General features: G+C 36.8%; 1 protein-coding gene across 8 annotated transcripts in view; it reads right to left on the bottom strand.

Moving 5' to 3' along the window:
* Positions 1-26,476, bottom strand: part of LOC120771672 (protein N-terminal glutamine amidohydrolase) — a 42,859-nt gene that overhangs the window by 11,091 nt on the left and 5,292 nt on the right. For all 8 annotated transcript variants that reach the window (XM_040099788.1, XM_040099794.1, XM_040099791.1 and 5 more), the window contains exon 3: positions 622-775. In XM_040099788.1, the coding sequence (XP_039955722.1) occupies positions 622-775 (154 nt within the window). The remainder of the gene's footprint in view (positions 1-621; positions 776-26,476) is intronic.

Genomic DNA, 26,476 nt, shown 5'->3' with positions numbered 1-26,476 from the left:
CCATAAAAGGACTTGATTTTGATCTATCAGTTTGTATGACAGCTATATCCTATAGTGTCATCATAGTGTGGATCAACATATTAATTACTGATGGAATAGTTCGCATATATACAGGCAGTCAGAGCTAAATCTGCCAAGCTAGGGTCTCCGACGTATCCTTCTGGGCAAATTGAATAAACCTTGCTCAATGTATAATTAAAAGCAATAATTGGAAATCAGTTCAAATGTAATCGTTTTCAAACGTATGAAAGTTACTCATACGCAACGTATGCTCTGTACTATGCCCTAGCACACCCTAATCGAAGGATTGGGTTTTTGCGAAGAATAGGGCGAAGAAAGAGTATTAGATATGAATGTGTTGTGGCGTATGTGTATAGAATTTGACACTAGCTTTGCAACAGTTTAAATATGGCAACTGTGCAAAAGGGCGAAGTAACAGCATGCGAGCAGCAAGAAAAGCGGTAAGCGCTTACAAGTGCCACTTGTGCGCAACAGAATGTGTTGCGCTTTATTTGAACATTGCAGCCTTCGTTGTTTTTCTTTTTTGTTTTATTCTTTTTTCATGTATTCGGCTTTCTTCTTTCGTACTTTACACACATTGTTGTTTGATTTGTTACTTACCCATATCACGACCTGATCATCGCCACGTCCTGCTTTTTGACGCCACAGCGGCACCGTGCGCCCCTCATTTGACACGAACACCGCGTAGCACTTGGAAAGTTCATCGATGCGTGTTTTCTTCACTTGTTCACAAAGTTTCCAAACATTCTCTTCGCTACAAATACACGATTTGGAGGAAGGAGAAGAACATGAGTACAAAGAATTTAAGTATAATATGTAAATGAATAAATGTTTAGAATAAGCGGAATGCCTAAGAATGTTGAACTATACTTGTGCACACCATAAATATTTCAAATTCACATATGTACAATATATAAATATGCTATCAAGTATTAGATGGCTGCGCGAAAATCAACAGTTTAATCACATCGCAGTGTGAAGTTCTATTATATTTCGCTAGACAAACAACTTTTCATTTATGACATTTATAATATCGCATCTTAACGCTTTCAAGACGATTTAATCAGCAGTATGAGTATAACAAAATCTTGAAAGTGCGTTCTTAAGTATTCAAGTAAGGTTTTATTAGACTCATTAGAGAGACTGCTACAAACTGAAAGATATATACAGATATTATAAAATGTGATATGAAATAATCTTTAACTTTCTGTTGTCCAAAAATTTATTATTTTAAATAGGGGTTGTCGAAAAGTTTCCGACGTTTCTCTTTTCAATCTGTTGTATGGTTTATTATATGTAACAAGGTTCTAACAGGTCAGATCCTCTGTCATTTTGACTAGAAAATATATAGTATATGCTAAGAAAAAAATTTGCCTTACAACTATTAAATGCTGATTACAGACTTGTGAGTATTTTAAATAAAACAAGTAAGGAAGGGCTAAGTTCGGGTGTCACCGAACATTTTATACTCTCGCATGATAAAGTGATAATCGAGATTTCATTATACGTCATTTACATATTTTTCCAATACCGTATTTGTGTAAAGTTTTATTCCGCTATCATCATTGGTTCCTAATGTATGTACATATATGTATATTATACAGAGAAGACATCAGATGGAATTCAAAATAGCGTTATATTGGAAGAAAGCGTGGTTGTGAACCGATTTCATCATTATTTCGTACATGTCATCAGGGTGTTAGGAAAATATTATGTACCGAATTTCATTGAAATCGGTTGAGTAGCTCTTGAGATATGGTTTTTGGTCCATAAGTAGGCGGCGCCAGTCCTATTTTCAATTTTTACAAAAAGCCTGGGTGCAGCTTCCTTCTGCCATTTCTTCCGTAAAATTTAGTGTTTCTGACGTTTTGGGTTAGTCGGTTAACGCACTTTTAGTGATTTTCAACATAACCTTTGTGTGGGCGGTGGCCGTGGTTATTATGCGATTTCTTCCATTTTTGAACTGTATATGGAAATGCCTGAACGAAACGACTCTATAGAGTTTGGTTGACTTAGCTATAGTAGTTTCCGAGATATATACAAAAAATTTAGTAGGGGAGGGGCCACGGCCACTTTTCCAAAAAAAATGCGTCCAAATATGCCCCTCCCTAATGCGATCCTTTGTGCCAAATTTCACTTTAATATCTTTATTTATGGCTTAGTTATGACACTTTATAGGTTTTCGGTTTTCGCCATTTTGTGGGCGTGGCAGTGAGCCGATTTTGCCCATCTTCGAACTTAACCTTCTTATGGAGCCAAGAAATACGTGTACCAAGTTTCATCATGATATCTCAATTTTTACTCAAGTCACAGCTTGCACGGACGGACGGACAGACGGACGGTCAGACGGACGGACGGACAGACAGACATCCGGATTTCAACTCTGCTCGTCACCCTGATCACTTTGGTATATATAACTCTATGTCTGACAATTTTAGTTTTAGGACTTACAAACAACCGTTATATGATCAAAACTATAATACTCTCCTTAGCAACTTTGTTGCGAGAGTATAAAAATAGACTTGTCAGTTATTTGAAGGACTAGACTACTAGACAGCTCTCGCAGCCCTTTTAAGGTTGCTATATAAACAACAACAAAAGTGAAAAACGTTTTCCATACAGAAACTTCATTTTTATTGGGCAGTTGTATATCAACTATATAATAATCCGATCGGAAAATTTTATTCGATGATCGTAAAAAACAATCCTAATCAAATGTTAAATTTGGTGACGATACATTGTCAAATAATTTTCTATATAAGCCCTTTTTTGATTTTGCAGGTCGTATGGCAGCTGTATGCTAAAGCGATCCGGCACCGGTTCCGACAAATGTACAGCTTCTTGGGTAGACATGTGCGTGTGCAAAATATATCTCAGAAACTGTGGAATTAGTTAAATACATCTATACAACTATATCAATTCAAGTCGTCACGCTGATCATTTATAAATGTCTACATCGCTACTATTTTATTACTCGCAGCTATATACATATGTATATGGCCATATAAATACATATATGAAACTCTATGTATGTAGATAAATATTATCATCTGGTGATTTTATTAGACTAAGCCCCTCAAATGAGTAAATCTCACCATGGTTTTCAGCATAATAGTTAGATAACTACGGATTAAATATTAGCGCTTAAGGGGCTATACCAGTGTGACACTTTCAAAAAAAAAATTTTTTTTTTTTGCTTTTTTCGATAGCTTATATATTCAAAAATATCCTGTGAAATCGGCGAGGTCGTATTTTAAATAGTTTTTGAATGGCAGCGTTCTAAATAGCGACCGCTCAGAGGTGCAAACATATATAAGTGAAACTTTAAACGCGTTTTTCTCGAAACGACATTTTTCAAATTTGCTGACATTATAACTCAACGAGAAATTAACCGATCGACTTCAAATTAAAACTGGATATAGTTGAATAAATTTGCTATACAATAGACTACGATCTTTTTGATTGGCTGAAAATTGTCAATTTGGCATTAAAAAAACGACAATTTTTTTCGTAAAAAAACGATTTTTTTTTTCAAAATGGCGCCATTTTCATAATTTTTGATATTTTTCAAAGATCGTAGTCCATTGTATAGAAAATATATTTAAGTTTAATAAACATTTTGAATTTTTTTGTTTCAGCTACTCAATCGACCGGAATCATGCCAGCAGTTGAGGCACTTTTTTTTTTGGCACTTCCGCAGACAGCACATTACTCCGTTATTCAATTTCAATATTTTTGTAAAATTTTTTTTTTTTAATATATCTAAAAATATACTTTATTACGTCCATAGAACGTCGAAACATTCAATCTAGTACTTTCTTTTAAAAAAATTCACGAAAATCGCCTAATTTTTCATGCGTCACACTGGTATAGCCCCTTAAAATTCTATGTAACGTTACAATCCAACAGTTATTTCGTTTTTGTCTCTGCGCCCAATTTTTTTAATTTCTCACGAAAATGAAAAACGAATATTTTTAATTACAATTACAGGAAGTGAGAAAAGGAAGCAGCGAGCCGCAAGCAGCAGTGTCATTACCTCCGCACAACTGAACTTTTGCCTCGTCAGTAGCTAGCAATGCATCACATACTATACCATATGTATGTAAGTAGAGAACGCAGACACGCCGCACTCTGTGCAGAATTATAAGCAAAACAACAAAAACAGTGCGAACTTTAACTAAATGCTAAAAAAGCGCACAATCAAAGTTAGAAAGTATAGCAGTGAACATATGTATGTATGTATTTACATACATATATACACAGATATGCATGTGAACATGTGTGCGCGCGTGCATGTGTTAAAACTCAAGTGACCGAGCAGTCAACACTTGCAACGAACAAAAGTAGCAAAAGGCTAGGGACGACAATAATTTGTGCCAGCAACAGTTACATTTGGTGCACAACCCAACCAACCGCTTAATTTCACTGTGTTGAATTTTCGTAGGTTTTCGGTTGTTCACTTGCTCACCTGTCCACGAACTGCTTACCTGTCAGCCAACCAGTCAGCAAGTGCAGCAGTTGTTCGGTTCATTTCGTTGATGGTTAGGTGTTTGCGGGAAACACAATTTTGGGCGGTTTCTCAAACTTCGCAGAAGGGCACACCGTTTTCTATTCACCACGAAGCCCTCTTTGCGTGACCCACTCCCGAGTTCTTGCATGTACTTATGTTAGGTGTGTGTGTGATAAACCATTTAGGGTAAACAAAGACGCTACATACTCACACATACATTCTTTCTCTAGTATATAACATAGAATATCATATATGTACATATGTATGGATGTGTGAAACATGATTTATCACAGGTGTTGTTGCATTTTTATTACGTCTTCACATGCTCACTTATGGTGCACTAGTTATGAAGGTCTTAAACTTTCTTAAGTGCATTTTAACGACGTAATTAAAGTTGTTATAATTCATTGTAATTAATAAATAAGCATCTTCTTAATTTATATGCCAGCTCCAAGGAAGCTCAGCTGAAAATACCTTCTATTTAGCTACTGTACTTAATAATATGTAAACACAATTTAAATTCAAATTTATTAAAATTGGTTGATTTACGCCCCTATTAAGCATCCATAATAGCTGCCGTTCCACAACAGTATACCAAAATTTACTATCAACCCTTATTATTCAGACCAGGGTAGGTAATATTTGAAAACAAAAAATAGCTGAAATAAAAGAAAAACAATTTACGACCGATTTGAGATTGGGAAAATAGGAGGGGGCATGTCTGAATTTTTAAGGGTTACGAATGTTTTATCTCGAAAAATGTTTTCATTTTTATACAAATGGTGAATTTCTCCTAATTAATCTCGTTTATTGATCTTAGAAAACCACCATATGAATTTTTCAAGTAATATTTCTTTTCACAATTTTTTATCTGAAATATTTTTATTAATTGTCATATGAGCCAAATCTGGTGAAAACGGTGGTTGATCGATGGTATTCATTGCGTTTTTGGCTTTAAATTCGGTCACAATCGGAGCTCGTTGCGATTGTGCATTATCATCGTGTAAAAACCCCGAATTGTTCCTCCACAATTCCGGCCTTTTCGACGAATGTTCTCACGTACGACCACACAGAACTCCTCCTTGATCGCCTGTCTCTCTGAAACAAATTCATGATGCACTTAACCACGATTATTGAAAAAAAAGAACGAGCATCACCTTGATTTTTGAGCGACTTTGGCGTGTTTCTTCGGTTCGGTTCGTTTTTTTCCTCTTCATTCCGATGATTGTTGACTTGTTTGCATGTCAAACTCATAAGCCCATGTCTCGTCGGCACTTATAATGCTCTCCATGAATGTGGGATCGGAATTCGCACGATCATGCATGTTCAAAGAGACGTGTATACTGTAAAAATCCAGCTTAATCGGGACGAGTCGAGTAAAAACGCGTTTCATATCCAAGATATTCACCAAAATTATTCAAACGGACTCGCGAGAGATGTCGAGCTCTTGCCATCTCTCTAACACTTGTCTGACGACTTTAAAGTAACATATCCTTCACTCACAGTTGAAGAAGTAGAAGATCGTCCAGAACGAGGCATGTCTTCAACGATCTCTCGACCGTCTTTGAAAGCTTTGTACCACTCGTAGGGTTGTATTTTTGATAAAACTGAATTACCGCACATTCGCGACGATTCCGCACGCGAAATTTGGAAAGAAATACGAAATTTGAGACAAATTTTTTTAGACATTTGTATCCATTATAAAATTGCAAAGCATTACTGAGGTAAACCGACTTAAGCAGCTGCTGTAAACAAACTGGTTAACAGTTGGCGCTATCAACTTAGCAAATACATTTTTTTGAAATATCATTTACCGGGGAATTTAATAATAATTTCCGGTTCATTTTTGTCACAATGTACATCAACGGGAACACAGGAAAAACTGCGGCGAAAATAATTTCGTTGTTGAAAAGATTTCATTTCTTCTTTTTGCAATGCGGCGCCAATTGGAGATTCCAAGCGAAGCCAGGCCAAGTTCTCCACCTGATCTTTCCAACGGAGTGGAAGCCGCTGTCTTTTAATTTGCTGAACTATTTCAATATCGTCGTATATCTCATACAGCTGACCGCTCTATCCAATGCGATATACGCCGTGGCCAACGCGCAAAGAACCATAAGTCTTCCACCGAACCTTTCTCTCGCAAACTCAAAACGTTGACTCATCAGATGTTGTCATAGCACCATATAGCAAGGCGGGAATAATGAGTGACTTATAGAGTTTGGTTTTTGTTCGTCGAGAGCGGACTTTACTTCTCAATTGCCTCCTTAGTCCGAAGTAGCTACTGTTGGCAATAGATATTCTGGGTTGGATTTCGAGGAGGACGTTGTTGTTGGTGTTAATGCTAATTCGAAGTTACCACTGTCAACAGTGACGTGGGAGCCAAGTGGCGGAAGCAACGACTGTTTGATTTTTAACCGAAGATATTTCGTCTTGCCCTTATTCTTTACCAGACTCATTTGCTTCGCTTCCTTATCCAGTTTTAATAAAGCAGAACTAACGGCACGTTTGTTGAGGCCAATGATATCAAAATTATTGCCGTACGCCAGAAGCTGTGCACTCTTGCAGAAGATTGTACATTCTATATTCAGCTCTCGAGCTCGAGTCATTTTCTCGAGCCGTAGATTGAAGAAGTCGCACGATAAGAGGTCACCTTGTCTGAAACCTCGTTTGGTATCGAACGGCTCGGAGAGGTTCTTCTTTTTCGAAAACCATTGATTTCGTTGGCAGTTGTACGTTAGGAACTTGAAATGCCGTCCCACAGTTCCCTTATATCGAACAGCTGATGAGTGCTCTCAGAGAGCAGGAGTGCAAGTTGAGTAGAAAACCGTTCGGCTGTCTGTTGTGATTGCAGTCTCTCGACTTCGAACCTTCTTTGTGTTTGTTGACATGCGTTGACTTCGCTTTGATGCGGATTGTGGTTCATTCGCCGGGGTGAATGCCAGGACTCGGCGACAAAGTCTATCTCCCACCACGAATCCCACACCGAATTTGCGCTCCTTTATATGGCCACTGTAGTAAATGCAACAAAGACCGATTCGTCTCAGTCCTTGACCCGTCTGTCGCATTTCTTGGACGGCGGTGATGTCAACATTTATTTTTACGAGGACATCAACCAGCTGGGCAGCGGAATCTTCTCAATTAAGGAACAGGATATTCCCGGTACATGCCCTCAATTCTAATCTTTTGTGCGTTTGGCATAGTCGTCATGAAAAGGGGGGTCTCTCATCCGAGGCTGTTGATTAGTTTTCATTGGTTGGCGGGTCCCAAACTCAACGCACAACCCTCAGTATGAATAGTTCGCCTTCTCTCTTTGGCTCGCCTTCAAACGTATGTTCTTTGGCTAACCAGAAGATACTTGGTCTTATACCGGAAGTCGTGAGCTGCTTGAGTAATATGTAAAAAATCATTTCTGGCCACTCCCAAGTGAATGGCGATCAGAGTACATTCCTCACTCGCGAGAACTTCTACACATTCTACCCGAAAACCAATCTTTTAAGATTTTAATATATTGTGGATAATTTAATTTGTCAGTAATAAATTGCATCATATGACACCATTTGCACTCATACACCTTCACATCTTTACATTGGCATCTCTATGCTGGACTGAACATATTGTATTTTTACCGTGCATTTTACAATTCGCTTTCTTTATGTATCTGATCTCATAAGCGCCTTGTTTCAATACAAATTAGCTTAGGCGTTCAATTTCTATTCAAACTAGCTCGGTGGGATATCAGAAAGGGCTAGCACCCTCTCGTAATCGGAGGACAGTCAAGAAAGAAGTGTTGAGATGTTTCTACCTCGTATTCTTCCACACAGCCTCTGCAGTTGGCACTCTACCTACCCAATCCCATTCTACTGATAGCGGAGCTAGAGTGCCTTTGCTTAACAGCTCGTCAGCTTTACAGTTACCTGTGACACCCCTGTAGTCTGATACCCATACTAGTCTTATCACAAAGTGAATCGATGCCATTGATAAAAAGACTAGGCATTCCTTAACCATCCCTCAACGAACGGTCAGTGAGCTCAAGGACAGTATCGCCATTCTGCCATGAGATTTAAGACTCACTCCTCTAAAGGAAGCACTTCGGAGCAGTAAATGTACCACTGTTTTAATGACACTTACCTCGGATTGAAAAATATATTGCATAATTTCATTATAGCTTACGTTAAGGCTTTCTTTTCACATAGTTTAATCATTTCCTGAGCCACGCTTTATAATGGAATCCAACTCCAAAAATTTACACCCACTTAACCCATCCATTGTTGCAGCGGGTACTTACAGGGTCTGCCGCAAAAGAAACAGAACTTTTTAAATATAGCTGTTTCTGGTGGCGCCACATATTGGTGGGTATATGAAATAAAAAGTTTGACCTCTTTTTGACATTTCGTAAAAATTTTAAGACAATTGGATAGCAACAATCGATGTTATCGATCAAAAAGTGACAGCAGCTTTTGATCATCCGTCGTAAAATGCAAAGAGCAAATATTAAATTTTGTTTTTAACATGGGAAAACGTTTACTGAAACATTTCAAATGATGAAAAAAGTTTATGGTGATCAGTGCCTATCCCGTAGTAATGTGATTGAGTGGTTTAAGCGATTCCAAGAAGGTCGTGAGGACCTCTGTGACGATCAGAAGTCGGGCCGGCCAAAATCAGTGATTACCCAAAACAATATTGAAAAAGTGCAGGAATTTATTAAGAATGAGCCGAAATCTTCTTTGCGTTACATGGAAATGGAGTTAAATATCACCAAAAACTCCATTCATCGCATTTTGATAGATAAATTGGGTCTACGGAAGGTGTGCTCCAAGTTTGTTCCGCACAAATTGACTGAAGAGCAAAAATTGCTACGAATCCAACATTGTAAGGATTTGATTAAGGAGTCGAGAAAGGACATAAACTACACATATTCGATTGCGACTGGTGATGAAACGTGGTACTTTCAATATGATCCCGAAACCAAACGTCAAAGTGCCGAATGGAAGCATCCAGACGAGCCATCACCGAAAAAAAGTCGTCTTTAGAAGTCAAAAATAAAGACAATTCTGTTGTGGTTTTACGATTCCGAGGGTATAGTACACCGAGAGTTCGTCCCACCGTCCCACCGGCCAAACGATTAATGCTGTGTTTTACCTTGGTGTTATGAAGCGTCTTTTTTCACGCATTCGTCGTGCTCGACGTGAGGCAGGGTCCTGCCGCCTGTTGCACAATAATGCGCCGTGTCATCGGTCGACGCTTCTCACTGATTTTTTGACAAAAAACTCCATAATAACCATTAATCACTCACCTGATCTGGCACCCTGTGATTTTTACCTATTTGGGAAACATCATTTGCCCATGAAAGGACACTGGTTTCAGTACATTTCAGCTATCCAAAAGGCGACGACCGATATTCTCAAGAGCATTCCGAAAAATTACCTTAAACACTCATTTGAAATGCTAATTGACCGGGCTAAACGCTGTATCGAAGCACAAGGAAACTACTTTGAATAAAAAAATATAACTTTTGAAAAATATTAATTTTTTGTTGTTTTTTTTAACAGTCCCGTTTCTTTTGCGACTGTACAAGGTCTGTCAAAACAATGTAAAATCAAAATTATTTCTCATAAAAATTTATGAAATTTTTGTTGGGAGAACACGTTCCATTTTAATCCACTTTATTAAAACTCCCTTAGGTTTTAGTTTTTTAAATTACAGTCAAGTAATTCAAACGAAACAACAAAAGAGTAAACTAGCTTTTTGGTTTAAATAAATAATGCTTGATTAGTTGTCTGTTAAAATATATGGGGTTAAAACGTATCTTGTGGGTAGCAGAATTTTATGAGCACTTTATTTCAGTCATGAGTGTGGGCAATACGTTCTAGGTAATAAACGTTGCGACACGCAAAACTAGTCCAACCACCTTCTTCATGTAAATATGGTTACATATTAAGCTGGGTCGTAAATATCGTAACATAACCACAAAGGTCTTCTTTACGACCTCTAATAAAGGCCCTGAATTTTCTACAATAAATATAGCGGAAGTTAATGATTTTATGGCCGATCAAATGAAAACAAAAACTATAATTTTAATGATTTAAGTATATTTTCGGAATAAGCATCTTTTCGGCATTTTCCAGCGACCCAGTCTAAAGTAGTCCACTACGCTACAGTCAGCTAAAAAGTGGTTAACCAATTTGCGCCTACTCGTGCCTCACACTGAGCCACACTTAGTTTGCTTGCTCATTTCGCTTTTGCATTGCCGCACTTGAGTATGTGCCACAAATTTTAACAAAGACGCCGAGTGGCGACACGACACCATGCCACTAACTAACTCGCCGCCTAGCGCTCCACTGTTTGTGCTTAGTTTTACGACACGCCGTGTAGGACACACACCCCCACACTCAGATGTGATGATGAAAAGCGAATCGTGCCAAATGGACATAATATTCATAAACATGCGTGTAGCCACTGTTGCGCCTTCGCTCATGTTCGGCCTCTGTGGCATGCAACATTCTGCGACAGCAACAGTTTATGGCGACGACACACCTACTTGCCTCACACTCATTCCAAATATGTAAATAGTCGCGTCATTTATACAAACGTACAACATACATCAGCACCTACACATACATTACTTAGTGCAATGAATGACGAGCAGGCAGCAGCGGTGCGTCAACCGCCACGGTGCCGTCATGCCAATTTTCCAAGCGCCAATTTCAAAGCTGGCGCGACAGGTCCATGCCATCCCGCGCGCCGCCAACAGCGATAACGTGTGGCACGCCACTCGACTCTCGACCCGGTACAAGCAGCAATTATACCCGACCACCGCCATCGCGGCTACTCATTCAATCTGTGTGCGACCAATTCGATATCCTGATTGCAAGCTGGGATAAGCCATGTCGGACCGAAATTAATTTCGATTTCAGTGCTGGTGAAAACTCGTTAGTTAAGCTTGATATATTGCAACTGCCGACAATATACTTGTGGGTTAGTCACATTGGTGGCATAAAGCAATAGGAAGTCGCTGGTTGTGATAGCAAAGGGATCAGCCACTGAATTCGTTTCAAAACAATTTGCATACAATTACTGCCACAGTTCCACGTAAAAATATATGTATGTTTAATGGCATTCTCTTAATCGATTAAGTCAGAATTTCACAAGAACTAAGGACTATGTATTTTGTGATGATACACAAGCTGTCAATGATTTCAGAAAAACCATGTAAGAGTTTTTTAATTTATTTAAAGTGGCCTTCTTTAATTTCAACTACAATATAAATTCATTGCCCGCTTTTATAGGCAACAACAATTGTCTGAAGATTACTGGCGAAACTTTGATTCAAAAACAAAACTCAAGAAGAGGCAAATCGAAACATCTGAGTTTCCAGCCAATATCAACTACTCTTGATTTAAAATTTCCTGTGAATTTTCATTAGAACAAATGAGTCGTTTGATGTCGTGGGACTTGACGTGCCCTTTTGTTGAAACTATTAACTTTTTTATGCATTTGCCGCCTTTTTAATATGCTAACATCCAACGACATCCATTTTCATTACCTATTTCTTTTTGCCACTAAAAAATATGGTCCAATGAAGGTTTTAGAAAAAAGTCGGATTAAACAGTTAAGTTTCATGGAACTCTAATGGATTTTCTGTTAACAAAAAAGATAATTTCAGTTATTAACGTTAAAATACAATGGAGAATATGTCTGGTCACATACCAACATTTGTTTCTCATTTGACAATTTTTAATCTAAAACGTCACTATTCTGGCTCAATTCAGTGGTGATACCCACATATTGAGGTTTTCATCAACTCAATCGCTTTAGTAAATATAAAAGTTTAAATATTTACATACAGACATAAAAGTTAGTACCCCCCATATCTATTTGAACGCAAGTAATTTCTGCTTTTTCATAAATACCGCTCCTGAAGACTTGTTCCGAAATTTCACTTCAGAAGTCATTGAAAAACGTAAGATAAAAACAAGAAAGAAAGGGCTAAGTTCGGGTGCAACCGAACGTTTTATACTCTTGCAACTTGCAGAAATCAAAGCCAAGGAAATACCTTACGATGTAAAACGTCAACCAGAGGATCGGAATCTAAGCATTTTTATACATACATACACCATATATAACTTATACACTGGTCTACATATACATATATTATTAGAAAAACCAAAATCATTATACATAAGTACATAGTCATTATACATCAAATCAGCCGGATGTTTGAAAATCCGAGTAATGGTTATATGGGGTATAGGTCAATTCGCCCAATTATATCCTTTTTAGGCACAATGATATAGTGTTATGAGTTAAATAGGTTCTGCAATTTTCATTGAGACAACTCAAATATTGCCCGATATATCCAGCATAAAGTAACCAGGCAGTTCGAAAATCTTTATATTAGGTATATGGTGGCCGAGGGATGTATTGACCCGACTCCAACCATTTGGGACACACAGAATTATTATTGAATAATTTCAACCGTGTTCTCACTATCGGTAGTAGATTTTGTAATAGTCGTGCTGGGCGAATTTAGTTGTTATAGCTTTAGGGTTTTAGGAGATATGTACATTAAAAATACTAAGGGGCGGGGGGTTTTCGGTTAATGGCGATTTGTGGTCTGATTACAGCTATCTACGAACTTGATTTTTTTTTGTACTAAGGAACCTGTATACCGATTTTCATCAAGATATCTCAATTTTTACTCAAGTTACAGCTTGCACGGACGGACAGACAGACAGTCAACCGGATTTCAACTCGTCATCCTGATCAATCACATCTATGTACATAACCCTAACTATCTATCTCGATTAGTTTTAGGTGATACGTACAACCGTTATGAAGATATCATGTCAAATAAAATTGTTTTCAGTACAAGCACCGGATTTCGATCGATCACTTCATATGGAAGCTATTTGCTATAGTAGTCCGATCTGAACAATTTCTTCGAAGATTATACCGTTGCCAGTCATGGTGATCATTTCTATATCAATATATTTTATAGGATCTCCGACGCTTCCTTTATTCAGGTTATAAAAAATCAACATATAATACAACTAAATTATTAAAAGTGTGGACAGGATACCTTATCTCTGTCAATTATTAAGCGTACGTTAGTAAAATTTTGGCTTTGGTGTAGATATTTGTAAAAAAAAAACAAGTAAGGAAGGGCTAAGTTTGGGTGTCACCGAACATTTTATACTCTCGCATGATAAAGTGATAATCGAGATTTCATTGTCCGTCATTTACATATTTTTCAAATACGGTATTTGTATAAAGTTTTATTCCGCTATCATTATTGGTTCCTAATATACATACATATATGTATGTATGTATATGTATTATACAGAGAAGGCATCAGATGGAATTCAAAATAGCGTTATATTGGAAGAAAGCGTGGTTGTGAACCGATTTCACCCATATTTCGTACATGTCATCAGGGTGTTAAGAAAATATTATATACCGAATTTCATTGAAATCGGTAGAGTAGTTCCTGAGATATGGTTTTTGGTCCATAAGTAGGCGACGCCACGCCCATTTTCAATTTCAAAATGCCTGGGTGCAGCTTCCTTCTGCCACTTTTTACGTAAAATTTAGTGTTTCTGACGTTTTTGGTTAGTCGGTTAACGCACTTTTAGTGATTTTCAACATAACCTTTGTATGGGAGGTGGGCGTGGTTATTATCCGATTTCTTCCATGTTTGAACTGTATATGGAAATACTTGAAGGAAACGACTCTATAGAGTTTGGCTGACATAGCTATAGTACTTTCCGAGATATGTACAAAAAACTTAGTAGGGGGCGGGGCCAAGCCCACTTTTGCAAAAACATTACGTCCAAATATGCCCCTCCCTAATTAATATCTTTATTTATGGCTTAGTTATGACACTTTATAGGTTTTCGGTTTTCGCCATTTTGTGGGCGTGACAGTGGGCCGATTTTGCCCACCTTCGAACTTAAACTTCTTATGGAGCCAAGAAATACGTGTACCAAGTTTCATCATGATATCTCAATTTTTACTCAAGTTACAGCTTGCACGGACGGACAGACAGACTTTCGGATTTCAACTCTACTCGTCACCCTGATCACTTTGGTATACATAACCCTATATCTGACTCTTTTAGTTTTAGGACTTACAAACAACCGTTATGTGAACAAAACTATAATACTCTGCTTAGCAACTTTGTTGCGAGAGTATAATAATGATTGAAGCCAATTTTGTGGAAGTGAAAACTCTTTTTCGCTTTATATTCGAGTGGACCGGAGATTTTAATCCGTTAGGCAGAAAAAACTAAATTTGGTCAATTAAAAAAGAATTATTAATTCAAACGCAAGATTTAGTAATGCTGCCAAAGTAGAGAAAGAACAATACTTCAAATACGGTGACCCTAGTTCACTCCCATTATGATTAAGTTTAGTTTCCAAGTCAGACCTTTAGCCGCACAATGAAATATAAGTAGTTATGGGTGCATAAATTATTCGGTAGAGTGAAATTTACCTCAGCGGCGTAAAAATCAAGGGAATTTATTTGGTTTTTTTATCTCGAAAAAATTAAATTGGTTTCAGAATATTTCATTTCAGTTGAAAAAATATGGCAGCAAAATATTATACACAGAATTGTTAAATATTACTAGTTTAAAGTTTGATTTAAGTGCTAAAGTCTCCACATAGTCCATCTTTACCCCACGGGCCTTCTCTTAAATATTAATGAAATCGAAGTGCATAATATGTACATACATACATACATATAAACATATAATCAGGTAAGTCTCGAGCGAAATAATTACATGTACGCAAACAAGTAAATAGATGCGAATGTTGTTATTCACATTCCAAAGCGACGGTGTAGCATAAATAATGAAAATTCTCTACGTACAACAAGGAATTCCTATATTGATGTTCATTTCACGCCAGAGCCCCCATATCTGCGGTCTGTGAAGAGGCGCATTATTTGCGTAACTACCCCGTAGTCAAATCAAGTAATTTTGCACTAATTTATAGCTAGTATGAACCACAAACCCAACCAGTCCGTGTATGCCCTATCAGATGACTCACCAACTGTTTTCTGAAACAACTCACCAAATAAATGTATAAGCTGATTCTCTTTTTTGACTAGTTCGATTTTAGTACGGAAATTAAGTGGTGTTTCACAATAAGGTATGTCTGTATGGACATAGACGCAAGCCATTACCGTTCAATGCACATCCAGTCAAATAGACGTTATTTACACAGTAATAAGCAATAAACGATACAAACACGCGCTGCATATATACATACACATATACTCGTAAACCACGATATAAATTGACTGCTCACGATTACACGTGTGTGAGAACGTAGGACTAAAATCTCTTAGGCAGTTATACTTGTACTCGTAGTATCAATTTGTATTTCAACAATATGAGTTATAGGTTCACTATACGTTCATATGAACACACTTGTGTGTTGGCATTAAAAGCACAATAGATACATAATAAAATGGTGTGTATGTGTGTGTTTTCAACCGCATTTTATTGTCCAATTTAAGAATCGAATTTTTCACGTGAATAGAGCAGATGTTGTAAAATCAAACTCATTCATTCATAAGTCATGTGCAGTAGCACCCAACTGACATACTATGTATATATACATATTTATTCCTTCACAACCAAACGTGAATGAATTTAATGCGAATGCTGGATTTGTGTTCCAATGGCTTTGACAAATGTTCACACTTTGGTCTCACGCCCTCACATGCCAATTCGCTGCCGCTTAGCATAACTTGCAGTTGGTGACGTTGGAGAGGGATTTACAGTATATATAGTACATACGGTATATAAACCATAATTACCCATATCCACAAATATTGGATGTCAAAATTGCACTAACCCAACGCCATCGGCTGATTTAGAATTTCAGATAACTGTAGTAACCTCAACTGAACCCACCATAAGAACGTAACGAAATTGGGTTTATAACTATTTCCACACCCAAATTTACTGGCTATCAAATTATAATGAAGCCTGTGGAGTTCTACTGCTGAACTACGGCGGGATACAGAAAGCGACCATTTACATAGACAAAGATCAAAAGCTAAAGATCAATTCTGGTGTAGTAAAAAATTGCAGAAAGGTCTTAAGCTCACTGGCTGGTCAACATCAATTGTCCATAATTCATTAACGAAAAAGCAGATGAGTTGGTCAAGTCAAGAGCCTCTTTCTCTAGACGAATCCGTATGCATTTCTTAAATTATGTGGAAACATGTTCTCGAGTATACTAAAATCTGTGGTTGGTCTTTTCTGCTCCCATATGCTTTATTGCCAAAATTTAGTGTAATCAATTCAGTTCAACCTTAAGTCCAATATATGCGATCTTCTTTGACTTTCTAAATTTAAACTTATTGCTATCTTAAAGTGTGGTAGTTTAATGGTATTATGTGGATTTGCGCTGAATTTGAATGAAATTGATAGATAGACTCGCGATTATATTGTTCACTTATTTGAACCCAATATGTTAAATTTGGCTCTCATTTGAGTTAATTAGGTTGAAATTAAAATAAATAATAGGTTGTCAAAAAAGTCTTGCGGTATTTTCGCTAGTTGGCGCTAAAAGCGCGTAGTTCCAGTTTTATTCGTCGCATCGGGTCATGCTATACCTTTTTGATTGATTGTCGTTTCTTTTGAGTCGTTCGTGAGTTATAGCGTCGCAAACATGGAGCAAAATAAAGAGAAAATACGGCATATTTTACAGAACTACTACGATAAAGGCAAAAATGCATCTCAAGCCGCCAATAAAATTTGTGCTACGGCGGGACCCGATACAGTTTCCATTTCCACCGCACAACGATGGTTTCAACGTTTTCGTTCTGGTGTAGAGGTGGGCGAAGATGCGCCACGCTCCGGAAGGCCTGTCGTCGAAAATTGCGATAAAATCGCTGGATTGGTCGAAAGAGACCGGCATAGTAGCAGCCGTAGCATCGGTCAAGAGCTGGGCATGAGTCATCAAAAATTCAATTCAATTTCAGTTAAAAAAAAAAATTTAATAAAAATACCGCAAGACTTTTTTGACAAACCATTATTTCGAACACGAAGATATATATGTATAAGTAGATAGGTTGATAAAATGCCAAATTTGATTATAATCCTTTTACACTTTCGTCAAATAATGAGAGTTGAGTTCTTCTTTTAGACTTAGACAATTATATCCTGGCGTATTGAGGCAGCTTAAAATGTTCAGTCACTTGCGAACTCCTTCCTTACTTGTTTATTATAATTCTCGTTTATTGGTCATCGATAACAATATTTCTAAGATATTTAGAGGTTATACTGAAATAAGGTTTTGACATCATTATTTGAATTGATGGAGTATGAAAAGGTCAGACTCTTTTAGAATTCTTGGGCTTTTTTCAACTCTTAAAATTATCCAATTCACGTGTAACTGTAAGATTGCAAGAGGAATTTGCTACGATGAACGAAATGCCATAAGATTTTAACTCCGATGGTCGATTTAGTGTCACAATAATATTCCCACATTCCCAGCTGTGAGTGCACGTCGTTGGCCATTACAGTTGACACAATAGGGCTCGTTGCTTGTATGGTCTCGTCAAAACACTCGTGTAAGCTTGAGCACAACTAACCTCTTTAGCTCTCATGCTCACCAGTAAAGCCGTTATCTCTCAACGGCTTTTACTCCAGCTTCCAAACAACGAGAGGAACTCATTCGTGCAGCTGCTCATCTCCTCTTTTCAGAATGAGCCATGTCACGGAGTTGGTTTACTTTACACTCTTTGAATACGGACTGAGTGAAAGAACCACACAGCTATAGCTTCGGTACTCCCCCAGCCTATCGTTCGGTTGCGCACTGAAGCTGCTTTATTGCAACACTCGCTGCGTTGTGAATTAATCAATGAAAATGTCCTGTGGGACTTGAAACTGAGAAAGCTTTTCCTTAATAATTTTTCAAAAACTCATACATATCATTCAGCATACCAGCGACGACACCATCGCCAACAAAAACTACAGAAAGCACAAGGTAAAATAAATAGGCAAAAAGAATGTGCGCAACTTATTCGTAGTTTTGTTTGTTTTTGCATTCATCTGCTTGGGAATGTCGTGAAAAAACAATAAGCGCATTCATAATACTCCAGCGAGTATCATCCAGTTGTGGAAATGTGTGGGTGACATGCGGAAGGCGACGTGGCGTAAGAAAATCGTCAGACAAAAACAAGCCCCAGACGGCAGAAAGAAAGCAACACTGTACACACATATACATACACACGTAAATGTGCCCGCATCAACACTGCAGTGACACCGTAATCACTGCCAACGTCGCCTTTGCCTGCTTTGGAGATCCCCTTCAACATTATCCGCTCTACCTTCAGTTTCTTTAGAAGCAGGCATCCGCAATTATCCGTGTACATTAGTTTCGTACTTACACACACACATGCATACTCATACATATGTGAACTTTTGCAAGCATAGAGCGTTTTCTTTCTATTGCATGGAGCAGCTTTGTCGTCGCAAACTTTTGATGATGATGATAAAGTTTTTCTTTAGCTGATTTCAACCGCCTGCGCCAACGATGCCCAAAAAAAAAAGGCATTAGGTTTGGCAACTTGGCTTTCGAAGATTCCACTGAATATTGCGGTGGAATAGGAATTTGGAATTTGCCACATTAAGTGAAGATTGTCTTAACTTTCGATGGTATCTGATTACAATGAACCAGTGCTAGAATATACTAGTGAAGTGAATTTTACTAAGAATACATACAATGTACAGACTCTCATATGTACATATATGGTAAATAAAATTAATACAGTAGAAAGCGACGAAATTAAACAAACAGAATAGGCTAAGTTCGGAAAAAGTGAACATTTTATACTCACGTCTATATATACATATCTACATATATATTTTATAGATGTACGAGATATACTACGACATTGACATAGTTCTGAAAAGATCACGTTGTCCGAATGGACGAAAACTCTCCAGCTCTGAAAATATTCGACGCAGTACCCGCCAGGGGTAACAGAGGAAGATCTCCACTTTGTTGGAAAGATGGGGTGGAGAAGGACCTGGCTAAACTTGGAATCTCCAATAATGATGGTATGGACACGGGGTTTAGACCAAGGCATAGACCGTTTTCATTCAAATTCAGCGTTATTTTTGATTTAAAAAAATAGTTTAAAATCAAGTATACTCGAGAATATGTTTCCACGCAATTTTAGGAATATAATGTATTTAATGAATAATTTTATACATAACTTTTTAATGGGGAGTAAGGGAAGACTATACGGTTTTGCAAGATACCTAATAGGTGGCGGATCTGCACCCCTTTTTTTAATTTTCAACACACAGTTGGCCCCACTACTACGGAACTCTGTATCAATTTCCACGTTTATATTATATTATATTTTAATTTGGCGTTAAGTTTTGGCGTCGTTTTTTCTTAATGGAAATTTATGAACATGGCAATAGTCCAATTACGCCCAACTTATTGTGCCAAAGAACACATGTACAGAGTTCCATTAAGTTTTAAGTTATTGCTTGCAAATCAAGAAAACAAGCTTCATTTTTTTAACATTGACCGAAATATGGACCGAGTTTAGATTGATACTTCACAAGTCTAAGCCCTTAGGTTCCAGAGAGTTATTTATATTTTTGATTTTTAAAATCATTTTTTAAATTTTAAGGCGTCTTATTAGCAACTCTTACACAAAAACACTGTTTCAGCTACAGGGAATTCAATTTGAGATCTGTGATTAATTTATTTTGATATTGCAATTTTAGCAGTGAAGTAAAGTCCTTTCTCGACGAACAAAGACTTAACTCTACAAGTCAATCACATTCCCCGTCCTGCTATATGGTGCAGAGGCAAGGACGATGACAGAATCTGAGGAGTCGGTGTCAGAGTTTTCGAGAAAAAGGCTTTGGGGAAGATTTATGGTCCTTTGAGCATTGGCAATGGCGAACATCGCAGTTGATGGAACAATGAACTGAACCTGATATGCGGCGACATTGACATAGTTCAGCGAACAAATTACTTTATTCTACAGATATCCTTATAAAATTTGAAGCAAGAGATGTTTTTCGAATTCACCATAATGCCAATACTGTATACAAGATGGTATGAATAGGCAAAGGTTTCACAATTTCCTAAAAGTTAAAAGACCAACAAAGTATATTCCATGCTTTTCACTGTCGGAAATGGGATAACACTACTCAACAAATCTGAACGAAAAATGTGCAACTGATGTGCTAAATAAGAGGTCTGTGGAGTATTTGAGGTGTCCTAGTTACGAAGTTGAGTTCAAAAACTTTCCAATATGTACAGCTATTTCTGTCATTGTAGTAAATGATGGCACAAAATATTCTACGTGTTTACTATCATTTTCGGTTTTAGCAACCCATAGTTAGCAGAAACAGCCTTTAACATCAAGGTCGCAAAATGATTGTAAACTAGTGTAATTGAAACCTCTTCAGAATCGACCCAAACGTGAAATTTTTTAAAATTCATTGATTTCTAGAGCTAGGTAAGCAAGTGGAAAACGAAATAAACTCCAATAGAGGCAATTAGAAAATATTTACGAAATCGGCTACCATATAGACTGAAAAACGTTTGGCCGAAGAATAATATTGTAAGACAATAAGGTTTTATCATGTTAAAAGTGGGTGATAAAAATAATTAATTGCGAACTGCATTAGCTATAAGTCTAGCCGAATGCAATAAAATTAATTAACTCACTCAATTTCATATTTGGGTCTCCCAACATACATAATTTAATGAATCTTCACGATGTCTCCTGGAGTCACCGACTCCTATAGCCCACCTGAACAGGTGTTTCGTTTGTGCATACCATTGAATATGTTGTATTTTTCCATTGTAAATAATAAACTAAACTAACTAACAAACTAATAACTTTGAAACTAGTAACTGGAGAATGATTGGATGCAATGTACTGAAACTGCTAGGTTTGGGTTCTAAGAAAAGAATAGAGATTATTTGTGGCGCGCTCTTTTGTACTCTTAGTGAATTATATAAAGTGGTTATCTTGGCAATACGAAAACATAGATTTATTATTAATTTATTCAAACCTTGAAATAGTTCAATCCCTTAAGTAAAATATAATTTAAGATATGTTCAAATAAATAAAAATATTTCTATAGAAATGTTGATAAATCTATCAAACTACACGCTGATTGAGCCCATTTCTGCCCCCAATTTCAATTTCATTGCGCTTCAGCTCGGAAGAACCTAAATAATCTGCTGTCAAATTTCAGTTAAGTCGCAATTTATTATATCCTATTCTGCGCATAAATTTCCTTGGCTTGAAGCTAAGCGCTGTTATCTTATGTAGAGTATCTGCGTACACATGTGCATGGAGTATCTTAGTATTTGCGTACTTATGTAACAATGCGTTTTTATGTGAGACCATAAAGCATAACCGCACGCTGAGGCTGAAATCAACGCAGCTGCGTTTCGCCTTGACATTTGAACATATTTTTCACCAATCGCCATTCGCAATTTCAAAAATTTACTGGCGCATGTTGGCACTGCAAGCAATTCGCAATAAAAATACATAAAAGAATTACTTTCTCTAGAAGATCGCTTTGTTCAATGAATACCGCAAACACTCACATATACATGCATATCTAATTGACAATGTGCCTTTCTATATTTGCTCACAGCATCTTCGTTGTATACTATATATAGCATACTATATACTATACTATATACGAGCGAAACATGTAGTATTTAGGAGTATTTACCATCTTTGGGAGCAACAATGTTCCGCCGTTATAAATTCATCTTGTTGACACTTGAATGTAGTTATTTTCCCGGACATTAATCGCTGTCGTTTTGAGTTTCAATTACTTAAATTTCATTGTTTCCACCCAGCTCCCACACCCCCACATGCCTATGAACTGTGATGGCCGTGACCGAAATGCGTTTCTTGTTGCCGCAGCACAGTAAAGTGTGGAAAACATATTTCGCAAACTTTTTGGATAGTTTGTTGTACAATTTATCGAAAGGAGTGACAAACTCCGTGGAATATAAATAAACAGAGAGTGATGCCACAACTAGGGCTGCGCTACTTTATGTCAACAAAAAAGAGATTATTTACAATTGTTTAAAAGGTTTTCTAAGGTTTCTTTCGGAAACTATTTTTTGATTAAACATATACATATGTTTGCAAATATTTAGCATGTAAAAAAGTGTTCCATATAAGAACTTAATTTTGATCGATCAGTTTATATGGCAGCTATATGTATATAGTAGTTGTCCGTTATCGGCCGTTCCAACAAATGAACAAACTCTTGGAGTCGGAAAGGTTCGTGTGCAAAATTTCAAGTTAATATCTCAAAAACTTCGGGACTACTTCACTTACAGTGGATCAATAAAGTTCTATTAAATTACGACACGTTTACTTGTTTTAAAATTAATAAATTTTGATTTTTTTCTACCCATTTCAAAAGATGTATATTTAACATTAAATATAGCATATCAAAATATTTTTTTACACAAATAAAAAAATGCTAAACAAATAAGGAAGGGCTAAGTTCGGGTGCAACCGAACATTTAATACTCTTTCAAATTGCAAAAATCAAAGCCGGAGAAATACTTGTAGTTGTAATAGTTATAAAACCAATCTTACGGAGTAAAGTCAGCCGGATGTTCGAAAATCCTGATATTAGTTAGTTAGGGGCTAGGCCAAGTTTTCGCTCAAATTTAACTATTTTAGTCACAAAGATGCACTGTTATGTGTAAAACACGCTCTTCGTTTTCATTGAGATAACTCACATATTGGCCGATATATGCGGTACAAAGTCACCCGGAAGTTCGAAAATCTTTATTTTAAGTAAAATAAAAGGCTAAGGGGAGTATTGGTCCGATTCAATCCGTTTTTGACATACAGACATACCATTGTTAGAGAAGGATTATCCCTTAATTTCAGTTATTTATATAACACATAGACCGACTTTTTCGAACAAAAGTTAACTATATCAAGTGGAATTTAAAATTGTGCTATATGGGAAGTAGGCGTGGTCCGATTTCGCTTATTTTCACAACGTGCCGGATAAATATTTTTGTTTTTTTCAGTATAATAATTAACAATAAATATCTAAATCTTAAATCTATTTAAATCAAAAGAAGCTGAAGAATGTGGTTGGGCTTATTTGGTAGAACGTTGCTCTCTAGTTGGCTGGTAGATCACTTCTTTTAAACGCGTTGCGGGAATTTACCATGGCATTAGCCAATGGGTTCGCGAAGTTTAGAAATATAGCTTATTCTGCTGTCTCATATCTCCTTCTTTACCATAGGATTTTCAAGATCTTTATGAATGCTTTCATTACGCATGTACCATGGTGAACCCGTGATTGTTCTAAGCATTTTGGAACCTTTGTATTATATCAATATAGATTGCACAGGTTGTACCCCAAAGTTGAATGCCGTACATCCAAATCGGTTTTATGATTGCATTGTATAACAGAACTATGCTGTCCAGGCTAAGCTTAGAATTTTTGTTTAAAAACCAATTTAAATTTGAAGCTCTTAAGTTCATGCATGTTATTTTACTCACTATATGTTTTCGCCATGTGAGCCTTCGATAATTAAGTTAATAAGTTACTTCATTCGCTTGGGGTACAAGGACATTGTTTTTTTTAACTGTCCGACACGTTTCTGGTCTTAGCGAGAATGTAACATGCTTGCATTTCTGCTCATTAATATTTATATGCTATTTGGCTGGCTATTCTTCGACAAAAGTTAAGTGCTTCTCTAATTCGCTTGATGATTGATGATCCCATACAAAGATTTGCATTAAAGAGCAAGCAGAGCATCGTTATAGCAATATTTGGTAACTCAATTAGAGTATTTGGAATAATGTTATCGTGTCCTGATGCCTTTTCGGATTTAGCTCTTTTATGATTCTAGTAAAGTAGAAGTCCTAATAGGCACAAGCGACGCGTTAGCGATATTAGGCAAAGTTGGCAACTTAAAGTTGTTCTTTGGGCAATTAGGTTGAAACACCTTTTCTAGGTAATTTGCAAAGCAATTTGCCTTTTCCTCATCACTATGTGCCAAATTACCATTCAACTGTCTTAGATGCATGTTGGAATCTACTAGTGGCTTAAAAGACTTTTGGGTTTCCAAAAGGTGTTTTATTTGCTAGAATTTGGTCAAAGTTTCTTTATAAAATTTTCATTGTTGTGTTCTTCCTAGCGTTTAAGCCCTTTCTTTAACTTACGTACAGCAGATTTTCGTTGAAGCAGAGTTGAAGGGGAGCGGCTTATCTGCCATTCACGTCTAGAACGCCTTTTTTCATTTATAATCTTTTCTATTTTTTTCTAAAATCAAATAATTTTTCTTTCTCTTTGGTGTTGCCAATACAGCTTCATCATTAAATTCTCTTATACTGGGTCAAACCACGTCAAGTGGGCCATGAAAAACGATGGTTGTGCCATGTGTTTTAAGAGAGGCAGGGGAACAAAAAATTCAATATCTTTGGAATGGTATGAATGAACAAAAATTTTCTTTCAGATTATTAAAGGTGAATATTTTCCATGTTGTGTCACATACTTTTCAATTTTTTTACAGTGAAGAACACATTAAAAATTTCAATTGTTTAACAAAAAATTATGGCTAAAACTATTATTTAAACAAATTGACCGTGAAAAAATATTTATAATACAGCACGGACATTTTTCTTTGGATTCACAAAATTTCATCGATTCATCTTCAGTAGAATGAGGAAATAATTTTACAATTTTACCATTTTACCAATTTTTCTAAATTTCAAACGTCAATAACTTTAACTAAAAAATGAATTTTGACGAAATATTTATATCACGGCGTATGCGTCTGGCCTCCTTCCTAATGAACTGCTAATTTTCAAAATCGGAGATTTTTCGAATTTTTCATGGCCCACTTCACGCGGTTTGACCCTACTTTCATCAATGTCTCTTCCTGTATTTATTTGTAATCAATATTGATGTGGCTGCTGATATATTTTCTATGTTTCCACCAGTTAGTTTTATGATATGTTAGAGAAAATTTTGGCTCAAATATCATGGTCTGTTCGTATAACTTTATTAGTACAGGAGAATAATCAGATGATAAGTCTGTACATGTATCAACTGTCATAGGCGATCTATCTAAATTTTTACAACAAAATATATTAAGTCTGGTATTTTTTTCTGTCACTGGACCAGTATGTCGGCTAGCAGGTGATATTATATCCAGCTTATTATGATTATTCATAATAGTGCAGTACAGCTGTCGTCCTTTCGGATTAATGAGACGTGAGGCCCAGGACGTTTGTTTTGAGTTTTAATCTGCACCCGCTAGAAATCTTTGACCTAGCGTGCCAAAAAAGCCTTGAAATTCGCTATCTGTAATTTTAAAACGAGGTGAACACGAGTATTTTGACGTAAGGTTTAAAAGTCCACCTCGATTTTTTAGGGATATTGAAAACTTTATGTAAATTCGATCAGAAGTTTTTAAGAAAACGATTCTTTTAGAGTATAAACAGCAAAAACCAACAAAAAAAAGAGTTAAAGGTAACCTTTAAGAAATCCTTGACCGCTAGTTGCGCTTATTTTCCTATACAAAGCTTTGCATTCACATACATAAAATGCTGAAATGTCTGCCAATCAGACAGGGACCTGATGGCACTCCTACTAGAGCTTCATTCCTTTTGAATTTTAATAGTCGGAATGTGAGGCTTGTTTTCCATTCAAGTAACGTTTGCCTGTTTGTTCAGTAAATTCGGGATTGACTCCACCGAGACTCAGCTATATCTATAACATAGTGTTTATCTATTAAATATCTAAAAATAGTTAGAGACGTATAAATTCCCTCTTTTTCGGAGTCTATATATCACCATGTCCTGGAACCCACTGCAGGTGTACCGTGAAATAGGATGTTAGATCCATTAAGAGATCGAGGCATTACTTCACTATCTTTGAAG

This window comes from Bactrocera tryoni, chromosome 3, assembly GCF_016617805.1.
Source record: "Bactrocera tryoni isolate S06 chromosome 3, CSIRO_BtryS06_freeze2, whole genome shotgun sequence".
NCBI classification, from domain to species: Eukaryota; Metazoa; Arthropoda; class Insecta; order Diptera; family Tephritidae; genus Bactrocera; species Bactrocera tryoni.
This window is presented reverse-complemented; position numbering and strand designations above follow the sequence as displayed.